This window comes from Esox lucius, chromosome 13 (assembly GCF_011004845.1).
Source record: "Esox lucius isolate fEsoLuc1 chromosome 13, fEsoLuc1.pri, whole genome shotgun sequence".
In the NCBI taxonomy this organism is placed as follows: Eukaryota; Metazoa; Chordata; class Actinopteri; order Esociformes; family Esocidae; genus Esox; species Esox lucius.
In genome coordinates this window covers 12,313,562-12,335,965 of record NC_047581.1, presented here as the reverse complement: position 1 = coordinate 12,335,965, position 22,404 = coordinate 12,313,562, and the positions used below count along the sequence as shown (strand labels likewise).

General features: G+C 40.7%; 1 protein-coding gene across 6 annotated transcripts; it reads right to left on the bottom strand.

Moving 5' to 3' along the window:
* Nucleotides 1–3,072: 3,072 nt before the first annotated feature.
* On the bottom strand, nucleotides 3,073–20,520 carry LOC105014223 (spermatid perinuclear RNA-binding protein-like). 6 transcript variants are annotated; one of them, XM_020052276.2, is made up of 18 exons: nucleotides 20,331–20,520; nucleotides 17,562–17,723; nucleotides 16,672–17,148; nucleotides 16,225–16,463; nucleotides 14,348–14,513; nucleotides 13,100–13,244; nucleotides 9,327–9,412; nucleotides 8,475–8,570; nucleotides 8,220–8,331; nucleotides 7,795–7,892; nucleotides 7,167–7,272; nucleotides 6,998–7,081; nucleotides 6,588–6,790; nucleotides 6,289–6,450; nucleotides 4,842–4,976; nucleotides 4,572–4,712; nucleotides 4,283–4,385; nucleotides 3,073–3,627 (listed from the first exon to the last, which is right to left on the bottom strand). In XM_020052276.2, the coding sequence occupies exons 4-18, from the start codon at nucleotides 16,455–16,457 to the stop codon at nucleotides 3,548–3,550; spliced, it is 1,950 nt and encodes a 649-aa protein (XP_019907835.2). In that variant the 5' UTR covers nucleotides 16,458–16,463; nucleotides 16,672–17,148; nucleotides 17,562–17,723; nucleotides 20,331–20,520; the 3' UTR covers nucleotides 3,073–3,547. The 6 variants fall into 6 exon arrangements, with proteins under 6 accessions (XP_019907835.2, XP_019907836.2, XP_019907834.2 ...); XM_020052277.2 differs by having other exon boundaries at nucleotides 16,672–17,068; XM_020052275.2 differs by lacking the exon at nucleotides 16,672–17,148.
* Between the last annotated feature and the right edge of the window lie 1,884 nt (nucleotides 20,521–22,404).

Sequence of the window (22,404 nt, the reverse complement as noted above, 5' to 3'; positions counted from 1 at the left end):
GTATTTTCTCTTTTTCATTATGCGGTATTGTGTATAGATTAATGGCATTAAAAAATGCACAAACTAAGACTATAAACAAGTGAAGGGGTCTGAATATTTTCTGAAGGCGCTGTATATATACCCTGTACAGAAACACACATCAGTTCTTGGACATTGAGATTTTACAGTTCTGGGATATTTTTTCTAGAAAGTTGGTTTGAAATCATAGAACAAGGCAAACTACTTTAATTTTAAGGTTTTTTCATTCAAATCTTATGAACCATTTAGCCTTTTACATATTCCTCCCAATTTAGGGTGTCAAAAGTACTTGGACAGTTAGTGTCACAAACACATTGTACAAATCTTATGTTTGTATTTCATCAACTATTTCTAGCAAAAAGGTTATGACTGTAAAATCTTAAGCATGCAAAATGTGAATAACCAACTTATTGGATACATTGGCTGTTTGTTTTTGTTGTGGTTAAGGTTGTTTGGTTAGAAATGGACTGTTAGCATCACATATATATATATATATTTATACAGACAGTTTCAGACATACATACATATTTCACAATTACAACAACAAACCAGTGTCATCAATAATTTCTTCTTTTTTGTTCTCATTTAAAGGAATTTCACTGGTAGTAAGCTGGAGTGTCATCATAACTGGTGTATATTTTCTTGCCTTATTATAAAAGAACAGAGATAAAGTGACAACTTTCCTAAAGTTCCCATGTAGATCATAATATACCAGTGTTTAAGTGAAAACCAGCTGACAGCACCATAGAGCTCACACTGATGTCAGACGGTTTTGACTGGTGATTAATCTTCAGGTCGAATGATACACACCATCAGGTACCTTTAGGGTAATGTTTGAGGCAGGCATATAAATTACATTGCTGTAGTCTAAGATGGACATTAATGTACATCATACCAGCTCTTTTCTGATCTACAGATTAAATCAAGCTTTGTGTCGATAATAAAGCTTAAGCTTCTTTAACAGTTTGTCAGTATGATTGGGAAAGGTCAGCTTGTCATCGCCCCCAAAGTTTTGACTTACTCTATGGAATGTCCCTCCAAGGTGTCAATCTTTTTGGCATACACATGTACATATATGTGTTTAGTTGGAGGAATTAAGAAGAATGTGAAAAGCTTTTTGATATGTTTTAAAACCCGGTGTCAAACTGCTACCACTGGAGTATAGTATCATTCACGTAAAAATGTATATCAGCTGTCTTGATATGCCTTCTAATGTTGTTGATGTAAATAATGAACAAAAAAAGAGACCCAAAATCCGACCTTGTAGTACACCTGATCTACATCTGCCAGCCATCTGCCTTAAAACACTGGGTATGATTCAACAGGTAAACCACTGCAAAGGATGATGCATTTAATAAGTATTTTAGCTTATGGTCCACAGATTTAAAGGCCCTTGACAAATCTGTGAACACAGCAACACAATGAAGTTCTATCTAAAGCACAGTGAATTCATTTCATAGCCTTCAATGTTGCTTTCACAGCTCTGTGACTTTGACCTGAAGCCTGATTGCATCCCACTTAGTGTTGTTTTTAATGGAGGTAGACTATATTCATACATTTGGTTGTTTATTGACTATATTCATACATTTAAGAAAAATAATATCCTTATTGGTACACACATATACACCAATCAGCCATAACATTATGACCACTGACAGGTGAAGTGAATAACACTGATAATCTCGTTATCATGGCACCCGTCAGTGGGTGGGATGTATTAGGCAGCAAGTGAACATTCTGTCCTAAAAGTTGATGTGTTAGAAGCATGAAAAATGGGCAAGTGTAACGATCTGGCTCGTTGATACAGGTGGGGAGAGAAGGCTGGCCCATGTGGTCCGATCCAACAGACGAGCTACTGTTGGTCAAACTGCTGAAAACATTAATACTAGTACTGGTAGAAAGATGTAGTGCGTTGCAGTTTGTTGCGTACCTCGTCCACTGCCGAAAGCGCCTTAAATGGGCGTGTGAGCATCAGAACTGGACCATGGCGCAATGGAAGAAGGTGGCCTGGTCTGATGAATCACGTTTTCCTTTACATCGTGTGGATGTCCGGACGCATGGAATTTCACCCCACCTCGCAACTTACAGGTCTTTAAGGATCTGCTGCTAACGTCTTGGTGCCAGATACCACAGCAGACCTTCAGAGACCTAGTGGAGTCCATGCCTCGACAGGTCAGGGCTGTTTTTGCGGCAAAAGCGGGACCTACACAATATTAGGCAGGTGGTCATAATTTTATGGCTGATCAGTGTTTATTGATACACATACTGTACATACATATGTAGTACATCACATGGATATTGCCATGTTGTGCCAAGTCCATTTCCAAACAGCATATTTCCATGATTTCAAGAAAATTTGTGACACAGTGGGACTGTGGGAGTATTAAACCATCATGATGTATTATGTCTACTTTTATCGGGGCTGATGCCTGCTTAGAGACCGTCCTGATTCTTTGCTCTAGTGTACACTTATTCGATTAAGGAAAAGTGTGGAGTTTCTGGACTCATTACTCAGTCAGAGGGGAAATAACCATTGTGAAGACGAAATTCCATTTACTAGATGGACTAGTAATTACCATATGGAGGGATTCCCACTCACACACTTTTAGGAATCCACCATCAGTAATGTATAGACAGCCTGGACACATTAAGTGTCCAATCACAAAGTTGTCTCATGATGGCAGAATTCAAAAGAGATCTTGAGGACCCAGGTGAATTACAATAGGAGTGCCAACAGTCTGTGGCTGGTAGAGGGAACTGTCAATATACAGGCCCCTTACACAGAGAAGTAGAAAGGAGAGAAGACAGAGAGACTGATTATGGCCAATGCCTGGAAGCAGCGTTTCACATTTTGGTGACGTAGCTTGTTTATGCCATGGATTGATTTGCAGATTTGATCTGGTGAAGAATGGCATAGCAGTGCATATGGAAAAGTGGTGACATGGGTATACACATTTCAGAATGCTAACCAAGAAGTAATAGTCCTCAACATATAAATAACATTTATTGATATGATTTATTTTCTTAAAATTGTATCATTTCAAAACATTTGAAAATAAGTGCGAAACAACTCAAGGAACCAATTATACATACTAGATTAAAAACTAGTTGTATTAATACCAACAAAATAGTTGGATATCCTATATCCAATAAGAATGACTTCAAAAAGCTATCCACCTATAAAAATATAACTTAAAAAACAGGCTTTAACATAAAATAAGTAATGTAGCACTTTGTTGTCCAAAAATGGGTAGTAGTGGTGTGAGACAGGGAAGAATGGGAGCAATTGCAAAACACAGAACATAACTGAGGGCATTCTTGAGAGAAAATGACAAGAATAAAAACAAGTCTATCCATTCAAATGAAACGTAGTCTAACCCAGTTTATCAGCCATGTGGGCAACGTGACTAAAGAGATTTAAACATGCGGGTATAATCTGTTTTGTGTCTAAACAAACTTGTTATGAAATAAAGAACACTGAAAACAGCTAGGCGAAACAGGAAGCCTGTGCATTCATGCATGACACAGACTAACTACTGGTCCTGGCATGGCCATTGTGCTTACCACAGGCAGGAAAGGAGAGACCATAACCATACATCCCTCCACAGCCTGAAAACAAAGGTCAGGGAACTCGGGTTACAGGAGCAGTCTTAATACTGCGTTAAATGTGTCCAATCTTTTAACTGGTACGGTACGTTAACGTTTTTGCCAAGTAACCGCAAATGTATAGAATTAGCTTGTCAAAAGGAAATATCAATGGGAAAATTCATTTCTACTGGTGAATATGTTAATGTTGGTATGGTATATAAGCCAGGTAAACATGAACATGGTGTTTACCAGTGAGATGCAAAATAGCCTTTTTGTGCATTGGTTTGTAATTACCTCAGACAGCCACAAAACACTACATGGGTATGGTCCATGTTGGTGTTTAAATTATAACTATTGTTTAAAGTGTATTTTTCATCTTCTAAAAATTGCCTTTTCATTAGTGAGGTGCTATCTACGTTCATTTCTTTGTGGAAGTAAAATGTGAAAATATTTCAGATATTTTTGTTCAAATGCAAACTAAAGAAATACATTTGCGGATAGTAAAATAATTCAGTTTTCTGGAAGATATGGTGCATTATTTGTATAAAGGGCAAAGGTGCCACTACATTTGGTCACAGATGTAGGGGATTGAGGACCTAGCATGACAGTGACATCTAGAACTGAAATGCACACTTACCCCAGCGTCTCACCCCAGCGCCTCACCCCAGCATCTCACCTGGTGGGTGGCACCCATGGCGGGGGGGGACATGAATGTACGGTGCTCCTCTTGGTCTGGGGTGGGTAATCACTGGTACAGACATGGTGCACGAAACCGTGCTCTGCACCGACACACAAACGCACGCGCACGGTTATGCTTACACAAACACACGCGCACGGTTATGCTTACACAAACACACGCGCACAGTTATGCTTACACTTCTTATATTAACTTTAATGTCGCACGACTAAGTGATATGCTTATTTGAATTCTACCAGTTGGCTGAAAGTGATGTTTGTCCACCCACCTGTGTGGTGGACCTCTTGTTTTTGGTACGGTGCTCTTTGGAATCAGGGAAGAGTCTCTTCAAAGCAGCCAGGGCAGCGCTAGCCTTCGCTGCTTTCTTACTGGTCCCAGAGCCTCTGAACCTCTGTTTATCAACCTCCACCTGCAGAACACACACACACAATCGTTAACTAAACCGGGGACATTTTATCCTGAGTTACTGGCCTGCCCTTCAAAAGCTATACAGTAAAGTGCGTTATTTAAGAATGTAAAACTAAAAACGTATAAAGACCTCTATGATGAAGTGTTTGTCAAAGCTGCCTCCGGTCTCTGAAACAAGTTCGTAATTCAGTCCTCTGCGTTTTTCGTTCAGTTCCATCACTGGGTTTTTGCCCCCCGCTGTGAGGAAGGGGCCCGGGATGCGGGGCTAGGGACCATAAAAGTGGGAAAATCACTACCACTGTGTAGTTCAGCTGAAGGACGTTAGAGAAGAGTTTGGTCAGTAAACAACATTTATTAGGGATGTGAACCAGTCAAACAAGTATATTGCATATACAGTTGACTGACGTTTCCCCCCTTGACTTTTTACACATTTTGTTGTGTTATGAAGTGGGATTCAAACTGATTTGTGATTTTGTTTTATTAACAATATCAAGAAAACACTAATGTCCAAGTGGAAGAAAAATGCAGTAAAATATCAATAATAAATATAATGCTAAAGAGCCATGATCAGGTCTTCACCTGAGTTATGTTAGAAACACATTAGGTGGTGATTACATTTGTCTTAGATAGGAATTGCAGACATTTACCTGGATTGTACAACATTCCCCCCAAATTCTTTCCAAAATGCTGTATTAAGGTGTTGGGAGTCACACTCTGCAACAGTTTCCAATACCATAGATTTAAACAGAATTAAGTAACTGTGACTTTTCCAATATTCACTGTATTATTGGTAAGCAACTTCTGTCTACATGTATCCTTGTGTTGTTGATTATTGTACAATTGTACAAAAAAGCTAATTAGTGGTGTTAAAGCAAACTCTTGGACATTTTCTCTTCACTTATTTGCATCCCATTTATTTTCATCCGAAAAATTCCCCAATCTTTCCTGATGTCAAGCATACCCTTATAATGATGTAGCCGCAAGCATTTTCAATCACTATATTTCAGTTTAGTTGTATGTTAAATACATAAAAATTATGATTTATAATGTTCACTTTAACAAAGGGGTTGAATACGTCACAACAAAAGCCAACAGACCCCATCTGGAACTGAATATTGATAACTGAAAATATGTTATTAAATAACAGGTTGGAATGTCAGTGCCATGATTGTGTGGTTAACCTCACATTGTCACTGTGATGGTTGTGGGTTTACCTCACATTCTCAGTGTGATGGTTGTGGGGTCACCTCACGTTCTCAGTGTGATGGTTGTGGGGTTTCCTCACGTTCTCAGTATGATGGTTGTGGGGTTACCTCATGTTCTCAGTGTGATGGTTGTGGGGTCACCTCAAGTTCTCAGTGTGATGGTTGTGGGGTCACCTCACGTTCTCAGTGTGATGGTTGTGCGGTTACCTCACATTGTGAGTGTGATGGTTGTGCGGTTACGTCACATTCTCAGTGTGATGGTTGTGCGGTTACCTCACATTCTCAGTGTGATTGTTGTGGGGTTACCTCACATTATCAGTGTGATGGTTGTGGGGTTTCCTCATGTTGTCAGTGTGACAATTGTGTAGCTACCTCACGTGTGTCTGTGGAGGAGATGACTGTGTTGCTGTTGGATTTGGTGGACATTTTGTCTTTCCTGTCATCACGGAAACTTCTGTCATCTGACCTATGGTCAGCACTCAGGGGTTCCAGGTCCACATCAAAGCCAGCTGGGTTACCAAGCGCCTGTAAGACCTGGACAATAGAAGAATGAGATCCAGAGAACATAACAGCTACCCAATATTATTATATCCTTACTGTTAGTCTTGATCCCCTCAAAATATAAATTGCATTATTATTCATCCCGTGCCAGTAAAGGACAGGTTTGTTACCTTAAGTGCTACTTTTAGTTTGGCAGTCTTCTTGGAGGTGCCGGAGGCCTCATAGACTGCTCCGTGGACCTCCACAGACATGATGAAGACTGGAGCATGGACTGGGCCAGATTGGGACAACAGCTTGTACTGGAGCCCCGGGAACACCTGGTTCAGTCTCGCCTGAGCATTCATGTTGGGGTCTGTCACCGCACTGTCCTGAGCTAGGAGGAGCAAAAGAGATCACACAGTTACAGTAATGTCCATGAAAAGTATTTGAGTAGATGTGGACACAGTGTACAGTGAGACTGCTGTGAATGATTTTCATTTTCTTTGGTAATATTATTACTACAGAACAAATTTATACAGAGTTGTTCTCCAGGCTGAATCAACAGGAAAGGGATTCCCAGTTGAGCCATAGTAAATCGGACCTCTTATCAGGTTGGGTTTCATCTTCTTGAAGAATTGTCTGTCGTCAGTGTGTCGAAACTCGTGCTGCCTTTTCCGACAGGTTCCTGTGGAAGAAAAATAATATTTTCATCTACAGTATAGCAAAATAACTTGAAATATCAGAGTTTACACAAAACACACTTAGCACACCTTCTTTGTCCAGCCCTGAGAGTCTGTGTGAGGATTTCGCTTGAGGGAGAGGATTCATATTCAGGACTTTATGCAGGTACCCAAAGGCCAGAAGACGTAGTGCATGCTGAAAAACACAGCATTAAACATCAGACAGAATGAGGGCACTTAAATCTAAAATAAAAACAATACGGAGCATGAAAGAACTGATTTCATCCTGCCCGGAGCCAGAAACCCAGAGATCCTCGCTTTGCTATTCCCTGCCTATGACATTTGCACTGAATTGTGTACAGGGACAGGCGGCAGATTACAGACGTTTCATGTACTAAGCAGTGCTTGGGCACTAGGAGGGCTTTCCCACACTCCTTAGTGGGCTAATTAAGCCCCAATCTATAGGCTCCTCAGGCTGTCCATCAGTAACTTCCTCAGCGGTAAGGGGCTGTAGAGGTCCGGTCTGATGTGGTGCGGCGATACTGATCTGTACATAGACCTTGACTAGGCCTCTGGGGTGGAAAAACTGCCTAGTGAATATCACTTAAGCGAATGCTGCTGTCTGGTGAACAACAAGAGAAGCAGTGTTGTTTATTTTGTTATGTTGTCTAACCTTACGGCATTTAAAGCATATAATTGCATTGTTAGGTTTTCTCACCTGTGCATTCTGAGTGATAGCCTCTGCCTGCTGGCCTGTGATCACAGACAAGGTGTCAGTAGGCTCCCTCTCACAGGGGTCCCGAACGCCTGGCCCACCTGGAAACACAGCCCGCCCAGCCCCAGTATATGATAGGCTGGATATAAAACCCAGCCCGCCCCCACCCCCAGTATGTGATAGGCTGGATATAAAACACAGCCCGCCCACCCCCGGCATATGATAGGCTGGATATAAAACACAGCCCGCCCACCCCCGGCATATAATAGGCTGGATATAAAACACAGCCCGCCCACGCCCGGTATATGATAGGCTGGATATAAAACAGCCTGCCCACCCCCAGTATATGATAGGCTGGCAATATAACATAGCCTGCCCACCCCTGGTATATGATAAGCACTGTGTTTTATATCCAGCCTGTGCCTGACCTGGGAGGAGGATCCCCGAGGCGATGCATTCCATGACCCTGCGTAGGGCCTCTCCGGGCCCCAAGGGGCGATTACAGGTGGCTAGGGCCTTCTCACAGATCAGCTCTAGAGGCTGTTAAGACAGAGAACAGCGCAAAGCAGAAGAAGAATATATTTGTATATCATTACTATAAAATGTATTTCCAGAACTAAACATAGAACTAAACATGCATACTCTGCCATACAGAGAACCACCAGAAACCCTGCACCACTTACCCATTCTTTGAGAGGCTCCCACATGGTCAATCTGTTGCGCATGTCTCTGAGAACACGCATGACGATAACACACGACTTCAGATCTGTCACTCTGGCCTGCAGGGGGACATAAAACAATGTAAACAGCCAATAAATACATCCAGTGATTAAAAAAGATCCATGCTTATTCCTTCAGTCATATAAAATATATTAGGTCATGTACAAGAAAATCTACCCACTCTGAATGTGGTTTTTTGACATTTTTGGACTTGCTCATTGCCATTCAAGAATGCAGAAATGCAAAATGTGTCATATCAGTTGAATTCCTGCCAGAAATGAACAGCAATAGTGCAAGATTCACATGAAACCAGGAAAAGACAGTCACTAGTACTTTGTTCAGAGATGCCCAAAAAATTTAAGACTCATAAAAAGAAGCTTTCCTTTGAAAAGGGGCAATCTGTAGTTGCAATGTATTTTTGGATCTAATTGATCATTGATATTGATCGACTGATTTCTTCAAGAATATAGACAGAAATATCGAATGGGCTTAGTGGTAACCAAGCAGAACCTAAAATAGCAGTTTGCTTTTTGTTCGACAGCCTAAAAATATAAAAATGTTCAAACCATAATGTTGATATCAAGGATTGCCAGTTCTTGCATCCATAGCTCCGTATATGAATTTGTGAGTGCTCACATTTCTCCAGCCCCATCTCAGATTTTTATATAAACAGGGGCCAGGGCAAATCTTTGTTATCTTTCAACTGCTGACTCCCATTTCAAGGTTCCCCCAAAACTCTCCCTGCGGAGCAAACTGTGTGTGTGAATGAGATACAAATGAATTGTCAAAATGGAAAAACAGAGCGGACAGCCCACCTGGAACCATTTGGTGTGTCGGAGTGCCGCCAGGGCAGCGCGGCAACACTGGCCATCCAGCACCTCAAACCCCTCCACGCCTTCCTCTGGAGATGAAGAAGAGGAGAATGAGGATTGATGACCATGGGAACCCCAAACACCACAACGGCGCGCAGTCAGCGCAGTGCAGGATGACGCAAATGAAAGTATGGCTACATTATTAGGACACAGGTGTTTTTAATAAAAAATAATGAACTTCTAATAAAAAAATTACAAAATTGAAATGACACGGAATCTAAATCACATAGACAGAACAACGTTACAAATGTTTAAAACCAAATCAAAGACTGAAAAGACACACGGGAACAGGAGGGACTTAAATAGGGACAGTGATCAGGAACACAGATGTTGGTAATAACAAGATACCAGTATCTGTAGTCCAAATGAGGGGATCTCACTGGCACAGACCATTGTGGCAAACTGGCAATAAAATCCAAATTCTATTCCAACAGCTCTTGTATGTCAGCCTACAGCACCATCAATAATGGTTAATTCAAAGGCACAAAAATCTTTATCTTACAAAAAGACTAAGTACAGACTGTCAATTTAAATTTTTGTTTATATGTACATTTGAGGGCAGGTATGAAAGTATGATACTGTATGCACTCACTACTCTGCGTCACTCCAGATAAGAGCGCCTGCAAAATAACACATACTGTGTGGCTACCACCTGAACTGGCTCACTAGTCGTCATTGAAGAATTAACTTTTGATAGCAGCACCAGAATGAGTTATGAAGTGTACAGAAACATCTGCACAATTAGAAGCAAATGTCTTGAAAATCAGTGGATTAAACTTTATCATACAGCAAAAAATGTAGGTAGCAACTAGGGAGTTTTTCAAATGCTAAACCTAAGTGCTTAGGTTGGAAATGACTTTAGTCTGTCACATATCTTTTGGTGTCCTTAAATAGGGGACAATTTATATCAGTTTTCATGTGTTTATGGAGAAAATAATATGCACACAAAGAATCTGCGCATATTAAGAATATAGCCTTAAAAAGATAACTACCAATAAACTTGAAAAAATACCTGATTCATTGAGCAAATAACCAAGATAAAACCGTAAGAGACAGGCAGTTCTCTTAAAAATCAACTGCACCTTTCTATACAAGGCTTCTGAATATTTCCAGCACATCTGTTACAGTGGATATAAAAAGTCTACATACCCCTGTGAAAATGGCAGGTTTTTGTGATGTAAAAGAATGAGACAAAGATAAATCATGTCAGAACTTTTTCCAATTTTAATGTGACCTATAATGTGAACGATTCCATTGAAAAACAAACTGTGGTGGTGGCAGCATTATGCATTGGGGCGGTTTTCCTTGAGCTGGAACCGGGGCCTTAGTCAGGGTGGAGGGAATTGTGAACAGTTCCAAATAACAGGCAATTTTGGCACAAAACCATCAGGTGTCCATTACAAGGCTGAAGATGAAGAGGACGTTCACCTTTCAGCACGACAACGACCCAAAGCAAAAGGCATGGCTTCACCAGAAGAAGATTAAAGTTTTGGAATGCCCCAGCCAGAGCACAGACCTAAATCCAATGTAACATCTGTGGGGTGATCTAAAGAGGGCTGTGAACAAAAGAAGTCCTCGCAATCTGACGATTTGGAGGGCTTTTGCAAAGAGTGGGCAAATATTACCACGTCAAGATGTGCCATGCTAATAGACTCCTACCCAAAAAGAATGAGTGCTGTAATAAAATCAAAAGGTGCTTCAACAAAGTATTAGTTTAAGGGTGTGCACACTCATGCAACCAGGTTATTGTGAGTATTACATTTTTATTTTTTTTCCCTGAAAGATTTCAGTTTGTTTTTCAATTGAATTGTTCACATTATAGGTCACATTAAAGGTGGAAAAGGTTCTGACATGATTTGTCTCGTTCTTTTACATCACAAGAACCTGGCATTTTAACAGGGGTGTGTAGACTTTTTATATCCACTGTATATGAACTAATCATGAATTGATTTACACTTGTAAAGTAACCCGTTACCCAAAAATGTAAAAATGTCTAAACAATTGAAACACTTAACTGTAGGTGCTGATGGATTTAAAGCACTTGGTATGAAATGTTTTTAATAATTTCAAACAACATCTCACTTTAAACAAACAGTTGCTCTGTTGGGTGTGATGCAGTTAAGAAACCATTATGCTGATCTATTCTGCTTGTTGCCTTTCAGCAAAATGGTTTCTTAGCTGCATCACACCTTATAAGGCTATTCCTCACAAGATATTACCTTTTAGGACCACACAAGACATTTCCTGATAGAGATGAACTTGAATACAATAAAAAGTATGTTTCCTAATGTTGTATTGTGTTTTTATAGAAGCACAGATTAACAGCTTTAAACAATTGATCAGGTGCCTTAAGACTTTTGCACACTACTGGATATCAACAATGACTCATGCAATTTGAAGTTAATAACCACTTGTAATAACAACCTGCAGTTTTAAATGTTCATTTTAACGGAGGGGCTTGTAAAAACAGTAAATGTGTGGTTTTGCAGATTGTTGCCTTAGAGGTGGATGACAAACAATATGAGCAAATGATAAATGGACAGGCCAGATTGAGTGCAGCTTCATTAAATAGTACCCGCAAAACACCAGTCTCAACATCAACAGTGAAGAGGTGACTCTGGGACGCTGGCCTTCCAGGCAGTGTTGCAAATAAAAAGACATATCTCAAACTGGCCAATAAAAAGAAAAGATAGAGAGGGGTAAAAGAACAGAGACACTGGACGGAGGAAGATTGGGGGGGGAAAGCCAGCATCAATTATTTGTTTTTCAGGCGATTTTGAGTCTGTAAATGAACCCACAATAGCTGATGCTTCAGATACTCAACTAGTCAAAAGGCCAGTTTTATATAACTTTTTTTATCAGCCCAACAGTTTTCAATTAAACCCTTAATTGGAAAAGGGTTTTCTAATGATCACATAGCCTTTTAAAATGATAAACTTGGATTAACAAACACAACATGCCTCTGGAGCACAGAACTGATGGTTGCTGATAATGGGCCTCTGTAGGCTTATGTAGATGTTTAATTACATATCAGCCAGCTGATATTTTGCTTCCAGCTACAACAGCCCCTTACAAAATGACCAATGTCTCCACTATTTCTGATCAATTTGATGTTATTTCAATGAACGAAAAAAATTATTATTCCAAAAACAAGGACATTTCCAAGTGACCTCAAACGTTTCAACGGTACTGTTTATTGCATCATCTTTGAGTATGCACCATTTTCTGTCTATGAGGTGCAACTTTCTTTGATTTAACACAGCAAATAAAATACACACATAATGCCATTATGTCACTATAGGCACAAGACATCCTGTCTCTCTTCATCACCTCTGTTCAGACCGTTTGCTGTCAGCTTCCAACCCTGCTTCATCATTCTCCTACCCTTCCCTTCCCAATCCTCTCAACTTTAACCTCAACTTTGTACTCCTATTTTCTTCTGTCTCCCTCTTTCCGGAACTTTCCTCCCCTTCACTAAACTACACTACGGGGTAGTCAAACTACTTCACTTTTTCAGTGAATATTGACTAGCTGGACAGTCACGAAAGTACGAACGTCGGTTTCCATTATAATTTCTACACATTTAGATTTTCACTTAAGTCACCCACATATTTGACATCCCTTATATATGATGTTGTCTCCTGCAGCCAGCTTTAAGTTTGTCTCAATGAAAACACTTCCGATCCTATGTGGAGGGCAGGCAGACAATTAAATACCTTGGTCCGGGGCAGTGTTTTTGTCTCCCATGGCAAGGGAAGACAAGGTAATCTTCAGGGTGAATTTGGGGTCGTTGGTCTTGACCACCCGCATAGCTGACTCTGAAATCTTGGACTGCACCTCGTACTGGTCCCCTGTTAGCGTCTGTCAGGGCAACCCATCAAATTTTATCTAGATCATAGACCAGCTAAGACATACACACATTCAACATTCAAATGACCCACACACTTTGTTACATAACTTAAATTTAACTGATCAAATGAGAGCCCCAGGCTCCCAGTATGTGTCAGGTCCTGGCTATGAGGATGCCTCTAGCCATCTCTACGCTGGCTGGGGGCCATAGTCAGGACCTGGCAGGGAATAGATGCCTCTAGACATCTCCGTGTTTCGAGTCACGATGAGAGGCAGCTGGCCTGTGTTGCTTCTGATTGGGGACTCTATTTAAGTTGTCCTGGTTTTCATGGTTTCATTATTGTTTGTCCATAGGACACTGTCTGTTTGTTTGCTGTTCCTTTTAGTTCTTTTGGTGCAATAAATCTGCCTTTTTGGCATTTTGCCACACAAACCTGCCTGCTATATCTTCCAACACCCAACACCCTCCCCCCCCCCCCCCCCCCCCCACACACACACAGACCTCAAAGACCTCCCACCAGAGTCGAGGGTCAACAATACATTGGTCAAGGCTAAGTTGGTTTAGGGTCTCTGGGGCTGTGGGACAGAGGATAAGGAATGATTCAAATGGATCTGGTAACTGACACTACCGGGGGAATAGGCAAACTGTGATGAGCAAATCCCTGCTATTAATCAATCAGCTACCAAACAACTCGCTTCGTAATATCATAGTTATAGATTTGTCTGACATTGATGAAGAAGGGTTCTCCAACAGAACCATCTCTACAGCCCAATTATGTGCCCTTTTTAGCTTGCGTACGTCTATCTTGGCGTGTAGCTAATGACAACCGTCTTATGGGATGACAGAAATACTTTAACTTCTCCAAAACCTTTTTCAAAACTGCAGAGTAGGCTTACCTGTCAGATTTATATCATTTATTATTTAATATGATTGCAAAACTTTAACTGGACCTGCTCAGCATTTTTATACATGCCACAGAGAATTATAGGAAATGTTTCTTTCATTTGTCTGTGCAGGAATAAGTAGTATTCAGAACTCACAGTGGATAATGTGCCATCGCATCAATTTAAGAATGTTAGTTATGTTGCTCATGCAAAATGTGAGTGAAACTGACCTGTAGTTGCAAGGGCAAGTTGGAACTAATAGTGTACAACAGGAGTTTGGTGGGTTTCTCTCTGCACATCAGAACCAGCTCCAAGTCCTTGTCTCCTTTAATCAGAAGGCCCTTAGCCAAAAGACCCACGCGCATCACCCCACACAGGACTGATGCCCTCCGCGGTCTGGTAAAGACAGAGACCAGCAGTAATCAACCTCATTACATTACAGTCTCTAGCAAGCATGTTTATTTATATAGCACAATTCATACATCGAAGCAATTCAATGTGCTTTACAAAGAAAAATATATGAAAGTACAATAACATAAAAACAAATACTCAAATGAAAACATCACAACAAATGAATACATCATAATAATACAAAATACAATAAGAAAACATATAAAGATAAAAAATGGGATACAAACATAGGGAGTCATAATGCTAAACAGTGTGGTTATGTTTAAGTGCTCAGTCATAGGCACGTGAGAAGAGAAGTATTTTTAACCTGGATTTAAAAATGGATACGTTTGGGGCACATCTTAGATCTTCTGGTAGTTTATTCCAGGTTTGTACAGCATAAGTGCTAAACGCAGCTTCTCCATGTTTAGTTTGGACTCCAAGCCTTTGATTCTGGCTCTATTTTTTAGATGATAGAATGCGGTTTTGCTGACCGCTTTGATATGACTTAAATGTGAGGTCTGTGTCTATCAGAACACCAAGATTACGCACTTGATCCCTGGTTTTAAGGGCCAGAGAATCCAACTATTTTCTAATACTTGTTCTTTTATTTTTGTTGCCAAACACAACAATCTCAATCTTTACCAAATGTTGGTTCATCCAGGTATTATTGTGCTCTATACAGTGACAAAGAGAGTCTATTGAGCTGTTGTCATATGGTTCAAGAGCCATATATATTTGAGTATCATCAACATAGCTGGGGTAGTTAATATTGTTGTTTTGTAGAATTTGGCCCAGAGGTAGCATATTAAGATTGAACAGAAGCGGTCCGAGAACGGATCCCTGTGGAACTCCACATGTCATAGCCACCCTATCAGATTCATGATTACCAATGGTGACAAAGTAACTCCGGACATCTAGATAAGATCTGAACTAATCAAGGACTGTCCCGGAGAGTCCTACCCAATTTTCCAGCCTATCTATAAGTGTCCTATGATCTACAGTGTCAAATGCTGCATTGAGATCTAATAAAACCAGAACTGTTATTTTATCAGAATCAGTATTCAGCCGTATATCATTTAAAACTTTAATCAGGGCCGTTTCAGTACTGTGGTGAGGTCGGAAGCCTGACTGAAATTTGTCTAAGAGACTGTTTGAGGTCACAAAATTGCTGAGTTGATTGAAGAAAACCTTCTCAAAGATCTTGACTATGAAATGGAGATCTGATACAGGTATTTAATTGTTCATTATAGATGCATCCAGTGTTCTCTTTTTTTAATAGGGGCTTAATGGCATCTGTTTTAGAGACGTTGGGAAAATTCCTGATTGCAGAGAGCTTTTAACTATTTGCTGTAGGTCCATTGTCCACCAATATAGTATAGAGTTAAAACATTAAAATGTCTGATGGCTGTGTGTCAAGACAACATGTAGAAGCTATAAGATGTCGAACTGTTTCTTCTATGGATTTTTTGATCAATTGTATTAAAATGCTACATAATAACCAAGTTAACAGGATGGAAAACTACTAACGACCATTAACAGGATGGAAAACTACCTTTTTATATTCGATTATACCTTTCCAACAGTAGTACTACACACCGGATTTCCCTAGTTGTATGACAGGTCCCACAAAGGAAAAAACTCAAACATGTACACTGTTGGGTCCCCCGGTTTACGATTAAGAAACACTGATGTAGAGTGACAGAAGAAGACTCACTTTGTGCTGCTGAAGGTGGTGGTATGGTCTACAACAGCCTTGGTGTCCTTGCGGGAGGGGGTTGGTGCCTTGCTCAGGGAGGCATTGAGTTTGTCCATCCAGTCTGACACCTGTTTAAGGCCACATTCCACGCTGGACACCATCTTCTGGACTGCCTCCAGGTCCTCTGGGGAAGGGCAGAGGTCGTCGTGCTTTGCCATGACGTGGCGGTCATCACTGGTCAACGTTTCCATAGACCTCTGAGAAAGAAAACAAAGCCAAACGTGTGAGTTCAAAATCCGGAAGAACAAGCTGCAAACAAGCTGGCCAGTAACAGCAAGGTACTGTTACACCACATATTCAGGACCATGCAATAAAACACCATAGCAATCAGTGCTGACGATCATTTTTATTTGTTGTACTTACAAAACCAGTGCTGTTATATTAATATAGTATTGCAATATTTACATTTACTTTCTTCTCTTGGGTACGGCAGGTGGCATTGTGGTTTGAGTGGTTGCTATTAGCAAATGCTAAATGCCAATGTTTCGTGGTTTTGTCCTTCAGCAAGCCACTTATCCCCCAACATCAAGCACTTGACAGGAGCTGAGTGTGGCACCTCCCTGCTTCAACCTCTCCAATTCTATCCTTAAGTCCATCTGCCTCAGGAGTCAGGTTAAACCAGAAGTGACATTTCATAACGTGTGTATAATTGCTGACACTAATCCTAATCTTTAAACAATCTGTGCTGTTTTGTTAGCCTAATTGTACACATTACAGAAAGAGGAACGTATGGAGATTTGCGCCCAAGGTCAAGTCTTCCCATCCTCCTTGTTGTCCATCAATCGCCTCTCCCTCACTCTGTCTTCAGAGGGTAAAACAGCAGTCATTACACTGGATTATTTATGACAGGTTTTAATCACTTACAGGTCAGCCGCGTTGGAACTGGGAAGGGAGGAGAGGTTTGGGCCATTAATCACAACCACACTAATCTCTTTCTGCACCATTAGGGCATTCACACCTTTATGTCAGAGAGAATGGCGCCCCTACGATATGATCAGAACACGTTTCCTCCCTTTCCAGATCTGAAAGTCACACCCAACCACACAAACTCATTAAACTGACTATTACCCCCTCCCCACATACACACACAACCCTCAACCCTAATTTATTAATGCTCAGTCTACTGTTTTTATGCTCAGTCCACTATACTTACTTGTTTTTATTTATTTTGTTTTAATTGCTGCACCAACAGACCAGAACAAATTCCTTTTGTGAAACTTACATGACAAGAAAACTCTCTGATTCTGACAACGTAGCCACAGACAACCAACTCAGACAAACATCCTTATACTCACCATCACTAAAGAGGCAAGGATCACAGATCTCTCTGACCTAGGATAATGAGTGAGTGTAGTCTTGGTCACGACCAGGGTCCCTCAAATCCACTTCCTCATTTATTCACGTCAGACCAGCTACCTTGTACCCCACGTGGCAGGGACACAGATCACTTAGCCTAGCTGTGGGATACAAGGAGATACACCGATCAGCCATAACATTATGACTACCTGCCTAATATTGTGTAGGTCCCACTTTTGCTGCCAAAACAGCCCGGACCCATTGACGCATGGACTCCACTAGACCTCTGAAGGTGTGCTGTGGTATCTGGCACGAAGACAGCAGATCCTTTAAGTCATGTACGTTTCGAGGTGGGGCCTTTATGGATCAGACTTGTTCGTCCAGCACATCACACAGATGCTCGACTGGATTGAGATCTGGGGAATTTGGAGGCCAAGTCATTACCTTGAACTCATTGTTGTGTTATTGAAACCATTCCTGAACCATTTTTGGTCACATTATGAGTGACATCATCTCTGTCATCAGTCACACTGATGGCATTTTACCGACCTTGAAACCACTGAACCACAGATGGTGAGGCAATGGTTTGACGGGGAGTGAAAACACAGTAGATTGGGATGTAGTCACCATGATGGGAAAAGGTTTGTCCTTATTTTACACAAATCTTTGTTCGGGCTTGCGAAAACGAATGAAAAAACATTATCGGAGGATACTGAGGTATTTTATGGTAGCCTAATCAGAGTAAAATATAAAACAGACAGTAATATTCCAAAGAGAAATTCATTACCATGGTTTAAATGAATTTAAAAGCTACAGTATGACAGAATTAACTCGTAGACCTGTTTTCGAGCTGTGCATAACCACCCGTTTTCACTGCAGGATACAACATAAGAAGATAAAAAGTGTGCAAAACAAAACATTGTAAAAATGTTCCAGGGGCAGCAGAGAATTATCCCCACACCCACATTCAGATATGATATCAAATGGTTGAAGAAAGAAGGACATTCAGTTCAGCCTTTTCTCCGGGCAAAGCACATTTATTACCAATAAGGCAAAGTGCAGAAGACTCTGGATTTGTTTCTGTCACCGTCAATGTTCTAAATGAGAACTCTCTATTCCAGAGGACTGTGTCACAATATGAACTTGATTCAGGCGATTCTCCTCCTCGTGTGTGGGGCAGTAAAGAGGGGAGTTAAAATGACTTGAGGAGGAGAGAGATCTGTGAGCTGATGACAGAAGAGGGAAATCCCATTGCATCTTTCACAGCTTTGCTTCAACATCTGGTCTCAGTTACAGTCCAATGCCAACAACCCCCCAAATGAGTGATGACAAATCAGCTCCCCCAAATGAGTGATGACAAACAATACACTGCACCATTTACTGCTCATAGCCTATATCACCCATCTCATAGAACGCAGTGAAGGTAATTTGAAAAAGATCCCATCTAGAACTGTGATCAACATTTCATAGGATGCGGTTGATGTGACTGGGATTCAGCCACCATTTAACCAGGTGTGATGTGACTGGGATTCAGCCACCATTTAACCAGGTGTGATGTGACTGGGATTCAGCCACCATTTAACCAGGTGTGATGTGACTGGGATTCAGCCACCATTTAACCAGGTGTGATGTGACTGGGATTCAGCCACCATTTAACCAGGTGTGATGTGACTGGGATTCAGCCACCATTTAACCAGGTGTGATGTGACTGGGATTCAGCCACCATTTAACCAGGTGTGATGTGACTGAGTTTGAAAGCAATGCCTTCTGCAAAACTTTGTGTATGGAAAACATCAATAGAATTTGGGGTGTTAAAAATGAAACATTAAGAAATGTCATATTGTTCACTTTATATATCCAAAAGGTCCAGCATTACTGAGTTAAATGTATCCTGCTCATAAATTACATACCACCTGAATATGGTATGGTACACTGTTTCTAAAAAACGCACTTCTAAAAATACACTTGAGCAAAAACTCCATTATCTTCATCATCAATTTAGGCATCCTATTAGATGTGTAGTTGAGAAAACATTGTAGTGCACTCTATGTACACAATACTTAATAATTGCAAAACAAAACGTCACACTCAAATACTAATCTCACAATCCGTGCCTGTGAACACTTTAGTTGGACCAGGGAGCCTTGTGAAATGAAGCTCCTGTTAACGTTTCCCATTTCAAAGGCACGGAACGACACCTGCTGCAGTGTATGCGCTCTTCTCCTCACACTGCAGTGATGTAGCCTATTGTACAGCACACCAGAACACATCCCCAAGAAGTTGTTTTGCAGATGTTTATATTGTGGCGACAGCAGATAGATTACGCAAAGCACCTAGAACCTTCATTCATCTTTGTCTGTCCTTTTCCTTCTGACATTCATACACTAAGTTGAAGGCTAAACAAAATTCAAAATTAGGCGACTTGATTTCATAGCTTTGCAAGAACTACGCCGGGTCTGCACGCTCAAACCAACATCTGCTTTTTCTTTCTTGGTACTGTACCTAGCTAAATGCCATGAGTCCCTACCTTGAAAGGCGACCAATTATATCAGTTATCTGATGGACTCTAGCTAATTACCTAAAATGCATCAGAAAAAAATAACTTTCGCTATGCACGCTGGGAGGAATTGGCAGGTATTCATGTTCAGAAAAATGCTAAAAAAAAAATGAATCCAATGCAGCAGCGGTGAAGCAGCAACGCTGACCAAAAGTGCAGCAGACAACTGTATGACTCTTAAGCAATAACCATTAAACGAATAGCTACTTACAGGATTCCAGTTCTTCAAAGTTACTAACAAATCACAAACATGTTTAAATTGTGAAATCGGTAGGACAACCTCCTCTTGTTTTGGGAAAACGTGGATTCTGCACCAATCGCCAAAACTCATAGGTTTTGGTCCCAATTGACAGGGCTGAAGGCACAACCACAGTGGCACCAAATGGTTATGCTCGCAGTAGATCCAGAGCAGCCTAACTGCGCAGGCGTAGTGTGCTTTTCGTATATCATAGCTCTATTACCTGACATTAACATCGTAGTGGGCAAGGCTTGTACTGATGAGAGTGCAGTTAAAGACCACGCAGTTGCATGTAATCGTTCTTTACCAAATGCCAACTCCATTGAGGATATTACTGAAAAATTGCTGTGCAAATTCAGGGTTCTTTGGACATATCCTGTTTCTCGTAACCAGGTGAAGAAGACACTGAGTTTTTGATTTCCGAATGGCTGCATTAATATCATTTCCATCATTAGGGACAGTGAATCGCCGATTGGTTGATTAACTTCGGCGTGCACTTATAACATTTAGAAAGGCACTCATGACGATGACAGATAAAGTGATGAAAATCACAGAGTCAAAAGATAGAGCACGATATATTTGTAGTTGTGAACAAGTATTCTGACATCACATCTCTTTTCTGCTTTAAATGTGTTAGTAAGCGGTTTATAAGAGCAATAGGGCATCTTGGGCGTTTGTGGTTTATTGACCATAGACCTCACCCCTCGTGGCTGTTTAGTATTCTTACCATGTGGTTTATAAATTATATTGTACAAATGTTTCCATAGAATACAATAAAGTCCATACAATAGAGCATTTTTAAATGGCAAAACAGAATTTAAAAAAATGTTATGTAAAATTCTAAAGCAAGGGACTTTTAAATGGTTCTTCAGAAACTTGTGGGCATCACGGAGAAATACACAGAATCTGTGAACCTACTTAGTGGTTATTCTATTTTTTACCTCAAACTGTCTATTCCAGATAATCGGTTAAGACGACTAATTGTGAGTTTAGAGAGCTTAGTTTATTTTCAAATGCATAGTCCAGAGTTGACTGCAAACATGCAATAAAATAGCAGTATTAGGGGCAGATCTCTGCTCACAAAAGGGGTCCAAATCGTGTTTCCTATGGTTCTTTTGGATATGTACAAATCTGATTCCAAAAAACTTGGGACACTGTACAATTGTGGATAAAAACAGAATGCAATGATGTGGAAGTTTCAAATTTCAATATTTTATTCAGAATACAACATAGATTACATATCAAATGTTTAAACTGAGAAAATGTATCACTTTAAGGGAAAAATATGCTGATTTTAAATTTCATGGCATCAACACATCTCAAAAAAGTTGGGACAAGGCCATGTTTACCACTGTGTGGCATCCCCTCTTCTTTTTATTACAGACTGCAAACGTCTGGGGACTGAGGAAACAAGTTGCTCAAGTTTATGAATAGGAATGTTGTCCCATTCTTGTCTAATACAGGCTTCTAGTTGCTCAACTGTCTTAGGTCTTCTTTGTCGCACCTTCCTCTTTATGATGCGCCAAATGTTTTCTATGGGTGAAAGAGCTGGACTACAGGCTGGCCATTTCAGTACCCGGATCCTTCTTCTATGCAGCCATGACATTGTAATTGATGCATGTATGTGGTCTGGCATTGTCATGGTGGAAAATGCTAGGTCTTCCCTGAAAGAGACAATGTCTGGATGGGAGCATATGTTGTTCTAGAACTTGGATATAGCTGTCAGCATTGATGGTGCCTTTCCAGATGTGTAGGCTGCCCATGCCACACGCACTCATGCAACCCCATACCATCAGAGATGCAGGCCTCTGAACTGAGCACTGATAACAACTTGGGTTGTCCTTGTCCTCTTTAGTCCGGATGACATGGCGTCCCAGTTTTCCAAAATGAACTTCAAATTTTGATATGTCTGACCACAGAACACTTTTCCACTTTGCCACAGTCCATTTTAAATGATCCTTGGCCCAGAGAAAACATCTGCGCTTCTAGGTCCTGTTTAGATACGGCTTCTTTTTTGACCTATAGAGTTTTAGCCGGCAACAGCGAA